A 20,933-nucleotide genomic window follows, 5' to 3' on the forward strand; every position below is an offset into this window, starting at 1 on the left:
TGTCTTTACATGGACAGATGCAAGAATAGTTCAATCCCGATTGGCTTATTTTTTAAAATTTATTATATTGTCAGCTCTTAGATTAAAATAGATTTTTCTTCATGATTGACTTACTTTAGTTAAACGTATTTACAGAAACATACTCTGAATATTTTATTTTTGTAGGAAACTAGTTTTTGAAAGAATTTGAATTACTACAGCAAAACACACAGCAAGACTTAGATCATCAAACCTAAGCTTGTGTGTGTGTGTGTGTGTGTGTGTGTGTCTTTTCTTAAGTTTTCGCAGGTATTTATATGTATGGTATTCAGCTTTGTTCGGGTATTTTCCCATGTCATTATAGTTGTGCTTTTAAAGTCGTAGCAACGTTTCGGCAGAATCTCATCTGCCATCATCAGGCTTCTGTATTCAATACAGAATATTCAATATATATGTTTATATATATTTGTTTTCGTAGATTTTCACGGGTACAGGTATGTAGGTCTAGGTGTGTTCGGGTCTTTTCCCATGTAAGATTAAGAGTATCTTGGCAACGTTTCGGCAAGGTCCCACTCGCCATCCCCAGGCTGGTGCTTTCAGCTTCATGCCAGTGCAAGCAGTGTGTGATCGGAGCTGCCGTCTCTCTATAAATACTGGTGGTGGGGGCTGGTGTGCTGGGCTGGTTGGCTGCGCTGCTGCCTCTTGACTGGTTGATGGAGTTGATGTTGGTATAATGGGTTGTGTGATGGCCTTGTGAGTTTTGTTGTGGAGATATCCTGGACCTTGTGCTGTAATCTCCTGGGCCGTTTGTTTTGTAGTGATTTTTCCATTAGCCTCTCGTGTTTTAACGGCTTGGGTAATGGGTTGTGTGATGGGCTTGCGAGTTCTTTGGTTGTGGTATCCTGGGTCCTGCGTTGTAATCTCCTGGGTCGTTTGTGTTTTGATCTCTTTTCCATTAGCCTCCTATGTAACGGCTTGGATAATGGGTTGTGTGATGACCTTGTGAGACTTATTGCTGTGGTATCCTTGGTCTTCTGCTGTGATACCCTGGGTCATTTGCTGTGTTGCAACTTCTTAGGTTATTGTGGTGTAATTTCCTGAGTTTTCTGATGTGATATCCTGAGCGGGTGGCTGTAATGTAGCATTCTGGGTTTTAGTCTCACTTCGAGTTTGGGGTCTGGGTCTGTGTTCTTGGTGTGTGTCAGCTTGTTTGGTTTTGGTGTCGAGGGGTGTGACAGCTGGCGAGGCAGCCGTGGTCTATTTTCTGGATGGTGGTTGTCCTTTGTTTATAGGATGGGCTTGGGCCTGGGTCTGATGAGGGCGATTGGCGGTGGTATCCTGTATTGTTTCAGGTCTGGTGTTGGTTTTTGTGGCTGGGACTCGTTTGTTGGTGAGGGCTAGCCTCCAGATGTCTGGTAGGCGGGGGATATCGTCCCATCTATTCATGTTATGGGGGTGTTTCTCTATCTCAATGGTTTCCCTGATTATTCTCTTGCTGGAGTGTTTTCTTCTCTTCTGACTGCGTTTTTGTGTTCTACGATGCGTGCATTTATTCTCCTGTTGGTTTGTCCAATGTATGTGGCTGGGCAATTGTTGCATGGTCTTTCATAAACTCCTTGGTTTTCTAGCTAGATCTTGTCTTTGGGGTTTCTTGTACATTGGACAAACCAATGGGAGAATAAATGCACACATCGCAGAACACAAAATGCAATTAGAAGAGAAGAAAATACTTCCTCCCTCTTCCAGCCCCTTAAAGCCACAGGACATGAAATTAATTTTGAAGGAACTAAATTAATATCCAACACTGAACACTCCAGCAAGAAAATAATCAGGGAAGCCAACGCATCCTAAAAAGAATAGAATTGGCCCTAATCAGAAATGAACTTCACACAAAAAGATTCCTCCTAGACCAAATCAACAAAGATCTCCTCACACTTCACCTCAGACTCAGCAACAAGATTCACCCCGCACTTTGGAACAAATCCAAACAACTCGCTGTCTGGAGAGCCGAAACACAGACCACCCTCAAGACAGACACACACACCAACAAACTCAGAAAACTACAACAACGCCAGAAACAAACTCCTCCCCCCTCACAGCCACACATGAAACAAACAGTGCACATCTCAGACAAGATCCTCACCAAAACCGAAACCAATGTCCTTTTGAAAGGATTCAACTTTGCTGTCGCTCCCAAACACATCCCCACAGAAACCATTATATGTAGAGTTGAAACCAGCCTGACCAAAACCAACCCTGATGATGCTAACAGAATCAGACTTGAAATCACCAACATCCTCTGCACCAGCAAACCACCCAAAAGCAATTTATCCAAAGAAGAACAAATTGCACTACTTAACCTGAAAGAAGACACCAGCATAATAATCCTACCAGCAGACAAGGGCAACGTGACAGTGATTATGAACACATCTGACTACCAAACCAAGTTAACCAACCTACTCCAAGACCCCACATACAAACCCCTAAACACAGATCCCACCACCTACCTAGAAAAAAACTACCAGATCCAAAATAAAAGCCTCCCCCATTAGCAAAGAAATCCAGCAAAGAATCATACCCAGAGAGAAATCATCCAGATGCCCTAAGCTTTATGGTCTCCCCAAGATACACAAAGAAGGAACCCCACTTAGACCAATAGTCAGCTCCATAGGCTCACCTCTACAAAACCTAGCCAAATTTCTCGCCAAACAACTACAGCCCTATGCAGAATCCATCAACTCACACGTAAGAAACTCATTCCAGTTCATTGAGATCATAAAGAAACAAAACTTACAGCCCAGCGACCTACTAGTGAGCTTCGATGTCATATCCCTCTTCATCCAAGTGCCTATAAAAGAAGCCCTGACAGCCATCCAAAACAAATACAATCCCCCCAAGCACATCCTAGATCTGACCAACCACTGCCTATCCAATACATACTTCACCTACAACAGACAAAAATACAAACAAATAGAAGGAGCATCCATGGGATCACCCCTCTCACCTGTCATCAGAAACCTCTACATGGAACACTTTGGAACACAAGCTCTAGAAAAATATGATAACAAACCCAAACTCTGGCTCAGATACGTAGATGACACCTTCATAATCTGGCCACACGGGAAAGAAAAACTGAACAACTTCCTCACACACCTCAACAGCCTACACCCCAAAATACAATTCACCATGGAAACAGAAGCTAACAATCAACTTCCCTTCCTAGATGTCTTAGTATACAAAAAATCCAATGGCTCCCTAGGACACACCATCTACCAGAAGAAAACACATACAAACCGCTATCTATATGCACTCTCACACCACCACCCAGCACAGATCAATTCCGTAGCCGAGACACTCATCTCCAGAACAAAATGCTTAGCCAACGAACAACACCTAAAAACCGAACTATACACTCTCACTAACGTACTAACAGCCAATGGATTCCAAAGAAAGATTACCCACCTAATCCAAAAAGAAACCCCAACCAAAATCCAAGACAGAGAACAAGAGAATGGCAAAGCCCTCCTCCCATATATAAAAGGCACTACAGACAAAATCAGCAAGATCCTCCAAAAACACAACATTAAAACAGCATTCTGCACAAACAGAAAAATATCCACCATCCTAAGAAACCCTAAAGACAGAATCGAGTTAGAAAACCAAGGAGTATATGAAATCCCATGCACCGCCTGCCCCACCACATACATTGGACAAACCAACAGAAGAATAAGTGCATGCATTGAAGAACACAAGAACTCAATCAAAAAAGAAGAACCGACCTCTTCCCTGGTCCAACACCTCAAAGCCACAGGACATGAGATTGACTTTAAAAATACCAGAACTATCGCCAAAACTGAACACTTCAACAACAGAATAATCAGAGAATAAACCATAGAGATAGATAAACACCCACACAGCATGAATAAATGAGATGATACCTCCCGCCTATCAGCCATTTGGAAACCCGCCCTCATTAACAAACGAGTACCTAACATGAAGAATGACACCAGACCCACACACACAAGGGCCACACAAGATCCTACCACCACACTTCCATGTAGAAAGCAGACTCACACCCACACATATGATGAGACACGACCACGGACCAGAAGCCATACCGCAGCTGCATCACTACCCATTTCAAAGCCCTCTGACCCATACATGAAACGAATGGACGCCCACCATGAAGATGTGGCACGACCACGAACGCGAAGCCAAAGAACAGAATCACAGCTCACCAGCTCAAATCCCCTGGCAACTAAGACTAACCTGAGCACAACCAAGCCCCCACCTGAACAGAACACACCCCCAGCCAATCAGAACACAGCCAAACCCCCAACCAATGAGAACACAGCCAAGCCCCCACCCAATCAAGTCACACCCCCACTAGCAGTTGAAAGGAAGAAGCAGCTGCAAGCTCACATTACTCCAAGAAGCACAAAGCCGAAGACAGAAGCCTGAAGATGATGAATGGCAGATGAGATTCTGCTGAAACATTGCTACAACTTTAAAAGCACAACCACAATGACGTGGGAAAATACCCGAATAAAGCTGAATACCATACATGTAAGTACCCGTGAAAACTTAAGAAAACATATATAAATTTTATTTATATATATATATATATATATATATATATATATTATATCCTGTCTTTCTTGTACCTGTACTTATGATTACACAGCATGAGGATAAACAGTAAAACCAATACAAGGGGATGTGGTTTTTAAAAGTCACCTTTACACCATAAAGGTGAGAAAGTAGAACACATAAATATCAGATAAAATTTATAGACTGTCTGATTAAGTCAAGTCTTAACAAAGCAGTGAAAGACCATCGGGGAAAGTGCCAGTACTGAAAATGCTCTTATGAGATCCCTTTCAATGTTTCCATGTTTTTGTTACTCCTTGAATAAAACAACCAATCTAAAGACTGGTGTTCTCACAATGCTATGATTATCCTAAATTTATATAACTAAACAATACTGTGGATACAAAGATATATATCCTTCCTTGCAGCCTATCTGTATACCAAGGTTAATCGCAAAGAGATCTTAGATTCTTCAGGGTTTGTTTGTTTGTATTCTGGATGTTTATATGCATGGAAATATAAAGGCTTAAGGAGCAGAAGATTCTTTTTCAAATCACAGATTACCTTCCTCCTCCCAGAAAGAGGAGTCCCAGAGCCATATGGTGTGCCATATGAAATCCATAGTTCATTTCTCCACCAGTCTTCTTGTGTAGAAAACGACAGAGCTGAAGAACCTTCAGGTTCCCAGATCCTGCCATCACCATTGCAAGGGAAAGCAATACCACACTCAGACAAGTCTCTAGATTATAGTGTCCAGCCTAAGAAATATGGAAGAGATTGTTTTTTTATACTTACTTTTGCACATTCTAAATATGCTTCTAAGCTGGCAAGATTGCAATCTTTAGAGAAACTAATTTTAGCAAATGACAGACTATATAAAGCACACCAACTTCCGCAATACTTACTTTGAAAAAGAAATCATTTATACCAATAATAAGCAACCCACATCCTGTACCTAGGCACCCAAACCCGGTGCCCAGAATCACTCCATCATCAGTCAGTGGGAAAATACTGATTTTTAACAGTCAGGTATTTTTTTTGTGGATGCAAATCAAGCTTTGTATTAAATGCTAAAGTTCTTTCCCATCACTTAAACACTGAAAGAAACAAGCTGAAAATCTACTCCCCACCGCCTCCAATAAAGTTACCCTATTACAGTCATATAACTACAGCCCCTGACCGGTAAACATAATAAAAACACCATTAAGTAATTAAGTAAATGCTCCAACACTGGAAGTTTTTAAGAAGAAATAGGATAACCATTTGTCTGAAATGGTCTAGGGTTTCCTGCCTAAGCAAGAGGTTGGACTACAAGACCTCCAAGGTCCCTTCCAACTCTGTTATTCCATTCTAAGTTCACCAGCTCCCAGCCAACAAAAAATGTCCATCGCAATCTAAGCAGAGCAGCTAAAAGACAAATTGTCTCTACTAGTAATCATCAAGGGATTTGTGCTGCCAATTATTTAAGACTAGAAATATTAGTAGTTATAAAATTAACTACTAAAATTAAGAACCGTTGGCGGGGGGAGAGAATGAATGGATATTACTTTTGAGAGGAGTATGAATTCCTACCAGCCTGATAAATCTCAAATGCTGTCCAGTCTCTTCTTAAAAACCTCCAGTGATGAAGCACCCACAACCTCTTGAAGGCTAACAGTCCCACCAGTTAATTGTCGTCACTGTTAGGAAATTTCTCCTTAATTCCAGGTTGCTTCTCTCTTTGATTAGATTCCATCCATTGTATCTTGTCCTGCCCTCTGGTGCTTTGGAGAATACGCTGACCCCCTTTTCTTTGTGGCAGCCCCTCAAATTCTGAAATACTGCTATCATGTCACATCTCGTCCGTCTTTCCTCTAGTCTAGACTAACTATACCCAGTTCTTGCAACTGTTCTTCATGTTTTAGTTTCCAGGCATTTAATCGTCCTAGTTGCTAATAATAATGCATCCTAAATGCATTATTTTCATTTCTCCTGCCTCTTATCCCTCCCCCAAACCAGGAGTTGCTTTATATGGCATCTGGTTCTACTGTATGTCTAGTAGATCTCAACATTTCTTTACTATGATTATCCTGTATAACAAGGCTTTCCTAATAATTTGATAGAATCCCCAAAGTTATTTTCCCTACTAAAATGGAGGAACGGTGTTATTAATAATGTTAAGACACAAAATTCTCTCTTTCGTAGTATATGACTTACACCGTATCTAATTTAAAAATATGATTCTTTCCAGAAAGAATATATGGTTTTTTTGCATTCATATTACTGAAGCAACTTGTGTAGTTTATTATTACTAGTATTTTAAGTATGTATGCATGGACATGGAAAGATAAGGCAACATAGAATTTTCTGTGAGGTAGTTTGATCTAATAAACCACAATCAATTTAAACAAGAATGCTAGTATAAAACTTCACTTTTACTAATACCATAGTGAATTTTTTAAAACTTACAATAGAAGCTGTAGCTGACGATAAACACTTCATGAAATCTTTTGCAAATGCAAACTAGAAAGAGAAATTCAAGATGAGCAAATATATTATGGCAACGAAAAAAACAAAAGCATAGAATGGAAAGAGAACTGAGAGATTCCAGTCATGCAAACTAGACCTTCTGCTACAGTGCTACCCGTAAGGAATTTCCCCTCTTTCATAGAATCAGTGTTAAATATATTTGAGGTTCATCTAGCTAAGGCAAGAATCTCTATCAGGCAAAGAAGAATGTCTTCTCATTTATGGTCCCAGTCTCATGAAATTCTCTAAAATACAAACATTCAGCTGCACAATATTGTATACTACATTTTGTAGTGTTGTGTTTTTAAATACACTGAAAGATAAGCATTGTCATTTCTACTCCATTTTAAATTGCTGTCTGATAGTTAAGGAACAGATTATTATGTTAGCTAGCTGTCCAACAGTACAGCTAGTTAAAATACTAATTCCACCTTCCCCAACTCAGTGTTGTCCAGAAGTTCTGGACTGCAATTTCCACTATCCCTAGACAGCAACAAGAATTTAACTGGGGAAAAGTGAAATAACTGATCATTGGGGAAAGACTCTGGGGAGAGTCAAAGAGAGAAGAGTTTAAAAGAAGGCAACTATATTGCTATAGAATAATGCTATGTACTAAGAAAAACAGATGTGCACAGTATCTTTTTATCTAAATTAACTAGCAAAAACTCAGGGATCAAAAGTTGATGAAAAATCAAGCAAATTAATACTAGAAATATTTCCTTAAGAAAACCCTCAAACTTTTCTTGAAAAGAGTTACATATAGATTTATTTGCTGTGACTTTTAAAAATATTATTTCAAATAAGCTAAAAATATCAGTGAGCATTTGTCCCAGTCATGAGACGCCCAAACACTACCATTACTTTAGTCATGAGCTAAAAGAGGGCTCCCTTGATCTACTCTCTTCAACTTTCGTGCATTAGATTTCCACAGGTATCCTTGCATTCATGAAGCCTGACATGCTCATTTGTTTTTCAACCAAATGGAAACAGGGTTTTTCAATCATAGTAAGGTACTCTGAACTTGCAAAATGTCCCAGCTGCACAGATCACATCAAACACTAATTAGCTATTAATCTACTTACCAAACAGTTAAATGCGGCCAGATTTTCTGAACCAGCAAATCGAAAACCCAGGGACAAACAGGAACCAGCAATGATATAGACATGAGCCTGCCTAGAAAGAAACACTTAATATGAATGTTTTTGAAATATTCTGAAGGATAAATTATAGTGCCCTGCATTTCCTCAATTGTTAAAAAAGAGGGGGAAACAGCAATGGCTCCAGATCCTTCTGCAGTAGGTAAGCTGCATTCTCTTAAATTCTGGAGTGGCATACTTAAGGCATGAATGTCTCTGAGGAAATGCCTTGAAATAACTTAGCTTAGTGACTATTGAATCAGACAAGATGATTATGCCTTTTTTATATAGTTAATAGCAATAGCACTTAGACTTATATACCGCTTTAATAGTGCTTTACAGCCCTCTCTAAGTGGTTTACAGAGTCAGCATATTGCCCCCAACAATCTGGGTCCTCATTTTACCCACCTCAGAAGGATGGAAGGCTGAGTCAACCTGGAGCTTGGTGGGATTTGAACTGCCAAATTGTAGGCAGCTGGCTGCAGACATAGCTTGCAGTACTGCACTCTAACCACTGCACCACAGAGGCTCCAATCCTGGTTTTCCAAAGAAGGAGAAATGGAATGAAGACTGGTCCAGGAAGAAAACAAGAAAATGAAATATTGAGAGCCATCTAGCTCCCTTTTCATTACTCTATGAGTCTTCCTGGACCAACTGCATTAATTTCATCTAATGCAAATTTAGAAACAGAGGTCCTAAACAAAGAGGTTGAAAAATATATTTCCTACTACTGCAAAGAATCACTTAAGAGATGTATCCACTTTCTCTACACCTCCTTCTTGTTTACTACTTACTGCAGTTCTGTTTGCTTAGAAAGTAGCTGAGTCATACACAGACTGTTGTTTCCAAAGATATGAATCTGATTTGTTTTAAAAGCCATCTTCAAACAGATTCATTGAAATACTAGATTAATGGCCACCGGCCACCTCTCTTTTTAACAGGTTTCGATTTTACAAATCCCATTAGGTCCCAAAGTACCAATCTACCCTCATCTTCAAATTAAATGCATTCTGTTAAATGATATGCAATCTACTAGGTTTCTTATGAACCGGTTTGTTGCATCCAATGAGAAATGTGAAAGTAAACAAGCAATTTTGGGATTCACACAAGTCGTCGTCTCAATTATCAGATGTACTGCAGAAACCTCTGATTTGAACTAGGAGACCTTTCCAGCTGTATTATGAGACTAAGCCAGAAATCAGCATTTTTCTCTACTTAGTAATAACATTTGAAAAGTAGTATAATAATTTTAATACTTGAAAAGTATAATGATTACAATGTAGGAGAAGGAGTGGCGAAGTCTGAGGGTGTGTTAAAAGAGGAATTAGCCTAGAGTCTCTATGTTGCCACAAGCTGGGGAAATATCCTTGGGATCTGCATTGATAGTTGATATAGCTAACATCAACAGATGGGAAAGCCTAATGTAGGGCAAAATGCCAACTCCATGTATTATTCTCTTCCAGAAATTCAACAAACAGAAATACCTGTATATAATCATCTCCAAAGGTACTTCCTCATATTGTATTTGCAATATAATAAGTGCTGCCCTCTATTTCATCCACATGGCATCACTAGTCCGATTTCAAAAACGGGACTAGTATATATTTTCAAGTTTCTGGCATTTACTTATTTATTTTTACTTTGTAGCAATTTTTACATAGAAATGAATGTGTATAGAGCCGTAGTGGCACAGTAGTTAGAATGCAATATTGCAGGTTGACTCTACCCACTGCCAGGAGTTCAATCCTACCCAGTTCAAGGTTGACTCAGCCTTCCATCCTACTGAAGTCAGTAAAATGAGGATCCAGATTGTTGGGAGAATTAGACTGATTCTGTAAACCACTTAGAATGTGCTGTGACGCACTATGAAGTGGTATATATGTCTTATTGCTATTATTATAAGCCTGAGAGCTGTCCTTTATTTCAGCTGCTTAAGGATTCTACAAGAGTGAGCACGATGACTTACGCCAAGGTCTCCAAATTAAGATCTTCCGATGATGGCATCTCAGTTGCATGAAGGGAGACACTGTTCTCTCTCACAATCTGTGGAAATGTAATAACTGCAATTGGTGACTCAATTTTACAAAAGGCATCTGCAGTCTTAAATTAAATCTTTTATTACAAAGGACACAATCGATCAGCCTTCTGTGGCTGGGAGAGATGGTACATATTGCAATGCAATATATTGGGAAGTTACCAGATTGTCAAGGGCAAGGGTGGAAGCAATTTTCACAGATTCACTCTTTCCTGTCCTACCACAGAACATCCTCTACAAGAAAGGTTCTCTGAACCTAAAAATCACATTCTCTCATTGCTGCCACCTTGAGTTCCGTTTAGGAAGGGTTCTGGATAATGCAAGCAACATAGCCTGGGACTTATTTCCAACTAAATTATTAAGCTACAGTGGGGGGAAAGATGAGCAGGTTTCTCAGATTTCTAGAAGTTTGACTTCTGAAAGAACCACTCACATTTTATTCAATTTATGAACTGTTTATCAAGATGGGAATAAAGTGAGATTCTCAGCATCTTGCAAGTCTACATTATAGAGTCACAATCACAACAGGATCTTATGTACAATCCTGCCTAACTGATTCCATATAAGAAAAGTGACTTTCAGTCTATGCTGAAATAAATTCTGGTGTTTCTTGGGAGATTAATAGACACTATACAATTGTTGCCCAAATAAGTTTGTCTGCTTGCTAGCTTTATATCCAGTCATTTATTCAGTACCCCAAGGCAACATATACAGCTCTCATTTTATTCATAAAAACTTTCTTGAGTAGATTTGGCCAGGAGAGATTGACTTAAAGTGACCTAGACACCTTCCCTGGTTGAGAATTGACCAGAAGCTGTGTCTCCGAAATACCCATCACACATTTTAATTATTTCACCACACTGTTACTCTAAACATTCTGCAGCCACATAGGCTTTTCTAAAATGCAGTTTAGTATATGCATACATATGCTTATATATGCTAAGACCTAAAGAAGCTGAATATCTTTTCACACAAATTAACTAAATGCCATGGAGTATTCCTACCCTCCTATTCATTTGTTAGTGCCACATGCTAAATAAAAAAATTCATTTGTAATAGATTGAGGTTCAGAAGCAGCTAGCCATGATCTAAGGACACAAGTGTACAAAGTATTATTCGAAGGCAGAAAATGTTGATTATATGTAACAAGCATACTGAAAAGCAGCAACTTACTTGTGGCACATTGCTGTCAATCCACTTTGAACTGGGTATTATATCATCCCACAAAATCAAGCATCGAGCAAGTGTCTTCAAGTAAGAAAAATGACAATCAAGAGGGTTAAAAAATTAAGTTATGATAATGAGGTCAGAAACTAAAGTGATTTAAGAAATCAGAAAAAAAAATCTATTAGAATGATATATACAATCCACCTATCCTTGAGCTCTCGGAGCAGATACAGGTGTTACATTCTGTCATGCTCCCATGTACAGAGTGTTACATTATTTTCAGACTCACACATATATACACCTTGGAACAGGGAGAAATACCTCTTAATTTTGCACAGTGTATATCCTATTTGCTGTTTTCAGTTACATCGACCACTAGGAGACAAGCATTACATAATCAGTTTTTGTCCTATTTGGGATTTATTAGATATAAGAAGCCAAATGTTATTCTTTCGACTTCAATTCTCTACTGGAAAACTGAACCCATGAATTCCAAGCAGTACAAAACCAGTAACACGGTATCTGTCTCCTGGTGGTCAATGTAACTGAAGAAATCAACATGTAATCAACTCGTTGAAAAGTGAGAGAATACTCATTTTATATTTATAAATGAAAAATGCCTCTTTGAACATAGGCTATTTTAGTTTTTCATTTTTTAAATTACAGAGATTAATCTACGGTAGTCCCAAATCAGGAGTCATCTGATAACATCTTTCTAGGCTCACAAACTTAATTAAAAGGCATACATTTTTGTGAAATATACCTTGGATCCCCAAAGTTTATGACATTTAATGTTAGTTTGAAACGATGTTACCACATTTCTGAATTTTATGGATTGATCATTTTTAATTAGCAAATGTGAGTTGTTATTCTATTTCTACCAAATCATAACCAGGTTTTTTAGTCAAAAATGATACAAGATACGTCTGGCTAAATTTAATCCTTTATTAGAATAAATTGATTTCTGTGCTTCTTTTCTCACTGTAGGGAAATATCAAACTGTCAGGAATTATCTAGAAATATTTGGAAGAAAATAATTAAGATAAAATTGCCAACATCTTTGTGGGGAAGCTTTTTTTAAATGTTTATGGTTAAAAAACATTTAGATACACTTCTGTCATTGCCAGCATAAAATTTTAAAACCAGCAATGAGCCCTTCTTAAGTTTAATTTAAGTATATCTGAAATTTGAGCATAAACCTCACAGAAAGAACAATGGGGGATGCCAATCACAGCCTAATGGTGTTTGTAGTGACACAGATGGATCCATCGTAATTTTGCCAAGCAGATTAGGTCTAGAAATACGTTTGGCATTTTGGAATACAATATACACGATGCTTTATTTTTCAGGCAACAGCTTTCTTAGATTCAACTAAGCCGTGCAATTCTATCGGATTTAAATGTATGTTGCTGAAAAACTTAAAGGGATGATTTCATAAATGGTATGAACTATACTGAGTCACATGGACTATGAATATAAAATATTGCAGACTTGTGGTACTTTGCTGTCTATTACCTCTGTTAGCCATAGCAAGTCTTGCATGTAAAACACAAAATGAGCTGAACTGTGGCAGGATGGAACTCTGTGCTTTTAAGTACATCATCAATAAAAAGCCTACAGAGGAACACTGGAATGAGTGATTGAACTACCTGGCAAGATAATCTATAGCACATTTAAACAGATTTGATATAACAGTGCACACTAACTTTGTTTTGAGCTGCTTCCTTTCCTAATAGAATAAAGGCAAACTATAAACATACCCTCAGTAAAAGGAATTCTGGTTTTACAAAGTCCAACAAATACATTGTGTCTGGAGCACAAAGCCAATCAGCAATCGACCTAACAAAATATAAGATAAAAGCAGAATTCTAAATTAAAGTTGCTTGCCTAATGAAGCATGGGAAAATGCTTCAATGCATCTTAAGTGGAAGCATCTTAAGTGGCTGAGTTTGCTATGGCTATATGGTATATATTTTTCCTTTATCTCCCAGATCCACTGTCCAGCTACTACAGTCCTTGCACGTTAAGAAAGATACAATGGGGTCAATGCTTCTTGCTCAGCCTGAATTGCAAATTTTTCTTATATTTACTAAACGCTAAAGCCTCTAACATATCCCAGAGAGAACTCTCTGAAGGGGGAACTACCCTTAAGCATTAATACTTTAAATTACCATTTTAACAAAAATATAAGTGCTTCAAAATGCTAATTTGATACTAGTATACAGTAAACAATGGAAATGCTGTATAAAGGAACGCTTTAGGCAAATCCTGTACTGCACTCTTTCACCATCTACAGCTTCCATACAATCCCAGGAAAAAAAAAGATTGCTACTTTAAAAAGTTGCTTGAGCAATAGCATGCTCTGAAGCAGAGCTGTGAAATTGAATCTAACCAATGCAGTTAACCATTTATGCTTAAAGGCAACTAGGATAGGAACAAATAGACTTGGGAAGAGTAACATGACTATTTTTTCTTAAGACCCAAAAGTTTGTACTATTGTAGTTTGCTATAATCTAAACACAAGACTATCCTCTGATCCTAAGTGTGCCATACACTTAGCCGTATCTCCTAGCCTCATACCTGTTGTTGGTCTTGAGATAGATCATGGCTAATGCCAAAGTTGCACCTGGGCAAGTTACATCCACGTTTATAGTATCTCCTTCCTGTTAATAAAACATACATTCAGTTTAAATCCTATACTGATGGATGTGTACTGAAAATATCTATGGATGAGGGATACTTTCATTTAGTGTGCTATGAACTAATTTACATTTCCTAATTCAATATGAGAACCATATTCTTTACTTTTCCATGAAGTCTATGAAGCAGTTCTCAAGTCAAAACTGCATACTGTAATTAGGAAGGCGTTTGCAAAAAATGTGTGTGATGTAATACTGCATGGAAAATTAAATGTGCAACATGTTTATAGGATTACAGGAACAGAATCTTGCAATTTTACATGTGCCTTCCCACTCTCTGCTTTTATCCTAAAGAGAACTAGGGAAGGAGAGTCACTTTTTCAAGCTTTATTCTTGCTTTGGACTCAGATTTCTCTTATCTGGAGGTTGCTGTTGTTGCAACTCTTTCTCCTATTCTTTGAGATTATTCTCAGTGTCAATTACAGGAAGAATCTACCAAAGCTTAAAAAGCAAGGAAAATACTTGAGAAAGTTCCATATTAAACATGGAACTGGGCTTTATAAGTAGTAATGTGGATGATCCAATGAAACTGTTTTGTGACATGTGCAAATAAATGCTCTAACAAAAAGCAGAAATGGACAAAAAATTTATGTTGCCCATACTGCATTCTCTGTAGTGTTAATGTCAGGTGATGTAGATATTACTTAGGTAAATAGATTTGATTCTCTGTAAGATACAATGTTGGAAAAATAAAAACAGTACCTTAATTTGATAGCTTGGAGATTTGTGTTTTTCACGGTGCATACCAGCTTGAAAACGCCGGTGGCCACCAACCATATATTGATAAAGCTGCTCCGGCACATTCAGATCAGACATGCCTATCAAATTGCTGCCATGCTGAGGAAGAAACTCGTGTTATTTACTTTCTGTACTCGGAAAAAATGTGATCCAATTCAACTCACGTATTTGCAAGGAAACTGAAATATGCAACTTGGTCAGCAAATTGGCATTTGCAGTTTCTGAAGGAAAATACAGCAAACAATTTGACATGACATAAAAATTGAGAAGGGGGAAAAAGCACACTTACCCCAAGACAAACCATGCCCAAAGCTAAGCCAGCAGCCAGTGAATAGGACTCTCTGTCAGTGCAATATTCCATTTCAGGACCTGGAGGACGCCCTGAATAAATATATACATAAATCCAACTATTAATCAACTTTTAAAATGAGTAAACTAACATTCCATTTTTATTCAATATATCTGAACTAAAAAGCTTAGACACAACTAATGGTCCTCAGATGTTGAGACCATTTTTTACATTTCAACTCATTTTGTAAGATAACTGGAACTAGCCAACATCTCTTTCAAAATCCTGGTAAAATGGGGAATCTGGAGTGTTTTATGCAAAGTACTTTGTCCCATATTAAGAACAAGAAACAACGATTACAAATAAATTAAGAACAAGCAAGGAAAACTACCAAGAACTAACGATGAGGGAAGAAAAATAGTGGAAATGGAAAAAGCAGCTAGGATGGAGCAAGGGGCTTATATTTGGTAAGTCCCAGGAGGTGTGCTTTTGCTGCCATGGCACCCACCTGATGGAAGATCTCCCCCACCCCACCCCCACCCCCATATTGGGTTAGCTTCTTTCCTCTTGATATTCCAGAAGCTCCTCAAGAGCCCCTGAGCAGGCTTGGGGGTCCCAGGGAACCTGAGATATGTTTGGCTTCACTATGGAGGCGGATAATACATTCATTCTTTCACCGCCTGGGATTTGTGCACTTTTATTAACTTCTATTTTTAATGTTGACTTTTTATACTTTTAATGCTTGCCTTTAGGAATGTTTTTTATTAGATCGTTGCACGCATTCAGAGACACTTCTCATGAGATAGGCAGCTGCATAAATTTGATTGATTGATAATTTAGTTAAGCATTCACCTCAGCCACTTTAACAGTTTCCCTTGTCTTAGCTTAAGTTGTCACCTTTAGTAAGACAGCAGCACGTAAATCATTCAGACCACGGTTGCCTTGTGTAGAATACAGATCTAATCCCAACTGGCTTCCTCCTTACCTATTTCTGACAAGAGAACTTCAGCAGTATGCCTATGAGCTGTCCCTTGGTACACCAAGCCTATTCCTATCACAGCCGCCACTTGGACATTATGTGGAACATCCAGCTCGGTGGAAGTCGGAGGCAAAAGAGCCGGTATGTGGATACTGAGCAGCCGGGTGATAGACATATCCATTGTGCCCAACTTAGCAGCAGAAACGCCTAGCAACAGCCCAATGCTCATCATTTCATGACCCTGCCATTAGGGGGAAAAAACATCTTGATCAGAAGCATGAATGAATTCAAAGCAATACGGGCAGTCTTCGTTCAACATCTGCCTCGTTTATTGCTCGTTCACAGTTACATCGGTAAACTTTACAACCAATTATTGCATTTATAACATTTGCTGTAAAGCAAAGCTGATATAAGATCCTAAGCATAGTTATGATTTTACTCAGTGACTGCTTTGCTTAACAGCTAACTTCCCAGTCCCAATTGTGGTTGCTAAATGAGTTCTATCTGTACACAAAAGCACACATACTGTGCATCATATACTCAAAATTAAAACTAATTGCAAAATGTTCTAAGCTTTTAAACATTCATATATCCTTGGGAGCAATGGGGATTCTCTGGTTCATGGGAAACATGCTCATGTAAGGCGAAATAATCTCCACCGAAGAACTGTAGTTCTTTTGGCTGGAGAGATTTCTGATGGGGAAAGGCCACAATGGAAAGGAGGAGATCCACAAAAATCAGATATTGAAGAGATGTACTTTTACTATTACAAGCTACAACTGGAAACAACCCAAGAGCTTATTTTATGGGTTAGTGACATGGTTCTTAAACTGCACTGCAATTTATATTAACATTAATGATATATTAATAGTAGCTTACTACAACATCTGCTACAAATATAAAAACTGCTGTCAAAATTGCAGCGTAGATAATTCTGTAAAAATTCATAAAAGCATTAATATTCAGTGTAATATATGTGTGAAGCTTGCATTAGGAACCATCATGTTACCGTCAATACAAGAAAACTACCCACAATACAGATTTGGCATTATAACTAATAATATAATTAAAATTGTATGACTAATGCAATGTCCATACCAATCACTACAGTGAATTAAATGGTTAGGAAATCGACTATTCTGTTAATCAGTGGCCCTATTCAGTTGTGAAGTGGCTTTTAGTGTGAGAATCCTATCTATCTCAATATAAAGATGATAACATATATATTGACCCAAAGAAAACATTGTCTACCTCTTACTTTTGAATTATGGCCTCACCTTTGTTAAGTAGTCATGGATATTGAGAGTTGCAAGTTTTGTGAGATGGCCATTCAAACCCAGAGCCATGAGGAAGCCTGCGTACTCATTGGCAAGTTCGGCGTTTTTGGGTTTGTTATAGACAATCCATGCAGAGTCTATTTGGGAAGCTGGAGCGATCTTCAACCCAGCAGCCACACCGTTGTGAAAGTTTGCCCAGCAAGCCATATTAGGAGGCACATCAATGTTCCCACTGTTGAGATCCACTGTGGTATTCCTAGGGGGTGCCCGGCCTACATAGGAGGATTAAAAACAATTATTATTTTTTAAAGAAGTGTAAAACAACAAAACAAGTTTTATAATTCTGGGGTTTTTTTTTTAGTACAATAGGGCTTCCAAAACGCTGACAGCAGCCCTTTACAAATTACTTTGAGAAATTCTGTTGAACACAAGGAGCTTCAGTGCTTCAAAAAATGCACTCCAAAACAAAGAAAATAATCTAAAGATTATTTAATACAAAGGGGAAATAAAAAGGAAAATCACAATTACAAATGCAAGGTAGGAGAATGCAGGAATGTTAGATTAACTTTGAATAACAGAACAGGTTTGGATAGTTTTTTTCCCCATCCTACACATGCATAGTTCAGGAAGAGGCGGCGTAAGAAGAACATCCTCCATGCATCACAAGATACAGTGTGGATATACAAGGGAGAACCTCCCAATTCTATAGGACAGTGGTGGCTAACCTTTTTGGGCTCCTGTGCCAAAAATTGTGCGTGCCGGCACCCAGAAGACAATGCGCCCCCCCACAACCCCTACGCATGCGTGCACAATCCCACCCACCTACCCTCCACTGCCCCCTTACCTGCACTGTGCCTCACAGTTGATTTTCAGCTGGTTTGAGGACTTTTTTGGCCTCCCAAAGGCTTGAGGAAGGTTTCTGCAGGCTTCTGCAAGCTTTGTAGGCAGAAAACTAGCCCCGTTTTGTCACTTCCTGTTTTTCCGAAAATATTGGAAATGACGAAACAGGGTTAGTTTTCGGCCTACAAAGCTTAAAAAAGCCTGCAAAAACTTTCCTCAAGCCTTTGGGAGGCCGAAAAAGGCCTCACACTGGCCAAAAATCAGCTGTGAGTCACGCACATGTGCAGTGAGGTAAGTTTGCCTGCAGTTCACGTGCCGGCACAGATGGCTCTACGTGCCACCTGTGGCACGCATGTCATAGGTTCGCCATCACGGCTATAGGATATGAAACACCTCTCAGGTCCCAAAAGCAAGTAAACCATACGTAAACAAAATAGTTTTAGCAATTGATGTGGTGGTTGCTGTACCTGTCTTGGCTGGCACTCTCCCTCACAGTGCATTCATCAGTTTAACATCTAAAGATCCTGGTTCATAAATACCCCTTTCCCCAAATGTACTGAAGGCTTGGGATGGGCAAATGTGCGATAGCCAGTGGCTGCACTTAACATGGGGCTGGAGGCGGAGGTAGGCTAGCACTACAAAGTAAACAAAGCTGGAATTTGGGGTGTCCTTTAATAGGAAAATGCCGATTTTAGGCATCACGCTACAATTATCATTCCCTAACTAGCATGGTAAAATACTGTTAATAAAACACAATTTTAGCATAAGTAATTTCATGTCTTAACCCAAGCATGCATCAAACCTATGCATCACACTGCTGAATATACCTGTCAGGTTCAATTTAGGAATAGGCAACGGCTCCGTTGGAACTGGGTGATAAGAAAACAAAGTAAACATCCCCCTTCCCAAAGGGAGAGCCATAGTTCTTTGACATAATTGTAGAAGCCTGTAACAGAAAAGAGGGTGTAAGCAACAATATTTAAAACAAATGGAAATATTTTAAGGACCAATTAAAAACTATGGTTCAGGGCTGGGGGAGGGAGGTTGTGCTCTTAAGTTAGTGTTGACTCCTAGCAGCTTCTTTGATGAGTCCTTGCAGTTTTCTCTGCAAAACAATTTCAGAAGTGGCTATTCATCACCTGCTTCCTGGGATGTGAGAGTAACTGGCCCAAAGTCACTCAGGTGGCTTCATGCCTAAGGCAGGATTAGTCTCACAGTTTCTATCCTGATACTTTAATCATTACACCAAACTGGCTCTCAATAAATATGTTCCACAACGTATATAGGAACCAAAGTTCTTCCATTTAAAAATGCCTATTTTGTGAGCTGCTTTGGGAAAGTTGTTTTATAAATGGGAAAAGCAGCATATATATTTCTTTAAAAATTCAATAAATATGAATGAATAACAAGAGAATATAGTACAACTGTAAAAGAAGTTATTGGTTTAATTCAAATTATAACTGAGGTGCATCAGTACTAAGCTTCATAAAAATATAAATATATAGTCTGGAAATACTAATTTCATGACTATATGTTTATATCTTTATGAAACTGTTTCATGTTTCATTTTTACATTAAGGCCTTGAATAACTCTCCAAATATTTGCTAAAAGTTCAGTAGCATCTTCATTGGTTACCTCTATATATCTGAAAATATTCCAAATTCTATTCATTGATACCAACTGCTGCTTTCAATAGTGACTACCACTGATACATTATGGAAAGATGCTTATTTCAAAATCCCATTTTCAAGACCAAATTTTAAGAGTACTTTTTTTTAGTTTGTCGAATATCTTAAAAACATCAAATGACAACAAAGTTAGTGGAGTTTTAATCTACTGCATTTAGCATGTTTATATTATGCTCTGTTACATTATGCCAGATTCCCACAACATGCTAGGCTAGAACAGGTTAATTTGGGATTCATTGTGCTGTGTGAACACTGCTGGTGTCACTTCAGGGTATTTTTTATCTTCATACATTAAAAGATGCTGTGACCTCAAGTTCACCCATTTCCTTCCTCAGACAAACTTTGGCAGTGGCCAAAATCATGTAGACAACCAAATCTCCCTGGGATAAAGATTTACCCCATGCATAGGCAACACATTAACAAGGGAGAGAACACCTATGATCAGTCCTCCCAGGTCTGATTGGGAAGCTATCTGTTCCTTCTCCCTCCACTTTCTGTCCCTCAATATGCGCCCCCCCCCCCATGTAAAAGCTATAATGAGTAGTAGTGGAAGTGGTTCAGCCACCATCCAGCTCTTTCTTCACATTTTCTTATATCCCTGCAAGGATATAAGCCATAAAAAAAACCCAGAGAGCCTGAGCTTCCTAGGGTAGCCCCATTATTCTGCTCTCATTGCATGTCACTGTTTCTGTTTTGACAACAGGGAGGAAATGTAAGTTGCCAGTCAGTGATGGCAATTTGGTAAGATAAGATTTCATGGTTTCCTTCTATTAATGGCAGCAAAAACAGAGGCCTATTTGTTTGCCAATTAGTGGACTCTGTTGTCTTAAGCAGCCAAGGGAAAAAGTGGGAAGAACTACCTAACGCTGCAAGGGCTGTAATTGCCATAGTGGAGGCATTTATGCAGTATCTTAGATAGGATGATGATTTACTCTGGCAAAAGTATGAGAACCAGTACTTTCCAGTATAATGTTCTGTAATGCAACAAAATACAGATCTTTGTACTT

The 20,933-nt window shown here is 38.7% G+C and overlaps 1 protein-coding gene and 1 long non-coding RNA gene across 7 annotated transcripts in view; one reads left to right on the forward strand and one right to left on the reverse strand.

Annotated features, from left to right (window-relative positions):
• Window positions 1–20,933, reverse strand: part of ANAPC1 (anaphase promoting complex subunit 1) — a 56,971-nt gene that overhangs the window by 11,809 nt on the left and 24,229 nt on the right. For all 6 annotated transcript variants that reach the window (XR_015743278.1, XM_087931569.1, XM_026695930.2 and 3 more), the window contains exons 27-38: window positions 19,065–19,183; window positions 17,398–17,669; window positions 16,127–16,361; window positions 15,142–15,233; window positions 14,817–14,951; window positions 13,996–14,078; window positions 13,176–13,254; window positions 11,422–11,496; window positions 10,180–10,256; window positions 8,160–8,250; window positions 7,018–7,071; window positions 5,134–5,327 (exon numbers count right to left, since the gene is read on the reverse strand). Coding sequence is in view for 5 of the 6 variants with exons in the window: in XM_087931569.1 (XP_087787695.1) it covers window positions 5,134–5,327; window positions 7,018–7,071; window positions 8,160–8,250; window positions 10,180–10,256; window positions 11,422–11,496; window positions 13,176–13,254; window positions 13,996–14,078; window positions 14,817–14,951; window positions 15,142–15,233; window positions 16,127–16,361; window positions 17,398–17,669; window positions 19,065–19,183 (1,506 nt within the window). In the remaining variant the exon portion in view is untranslated. The remainder of the gene's footprint in view (window positions 1–5,133; window positions 5,328–7,017; window positions 7,072–8,159; window positions 8,251–10,179; window positions 10,257–11,421; window positions 11,497–13,175; window positions 13,255–13,995; window positions 14,079–14,816; window positions 14,952–15,141; window positions 15,234–16,126; window positions 16,362–17,397; window positions 17,670–19,064; window positions 19,184–20,933) is intronic.
• The window catches only part of LOC148127567 (uncharacterized), a 37,972-nt gene that overhangs the window by 7,624 nt on the left and 9,415 nt on the right, over window positions 1–20,933 (forward strand). The window lies entirely within an intron of this gene.

The sequence above is a fragment of the Pseudonaja textilis genome, chromosome 1 (genome assembly GCF_049901715.1).
Source record: "Pseudonaja textilis isolate UNSWEBS1 chromosome 1, rPseTex1.2, whole genome shotgun sequence".
In the NCBI taxonomy this organism is placed as follows: Eukaryota; Metazoa; Chordata; class Lepidosauria; order Squamata; family Elapidae; genus Pseudonaja; species Pseudonaja textilis.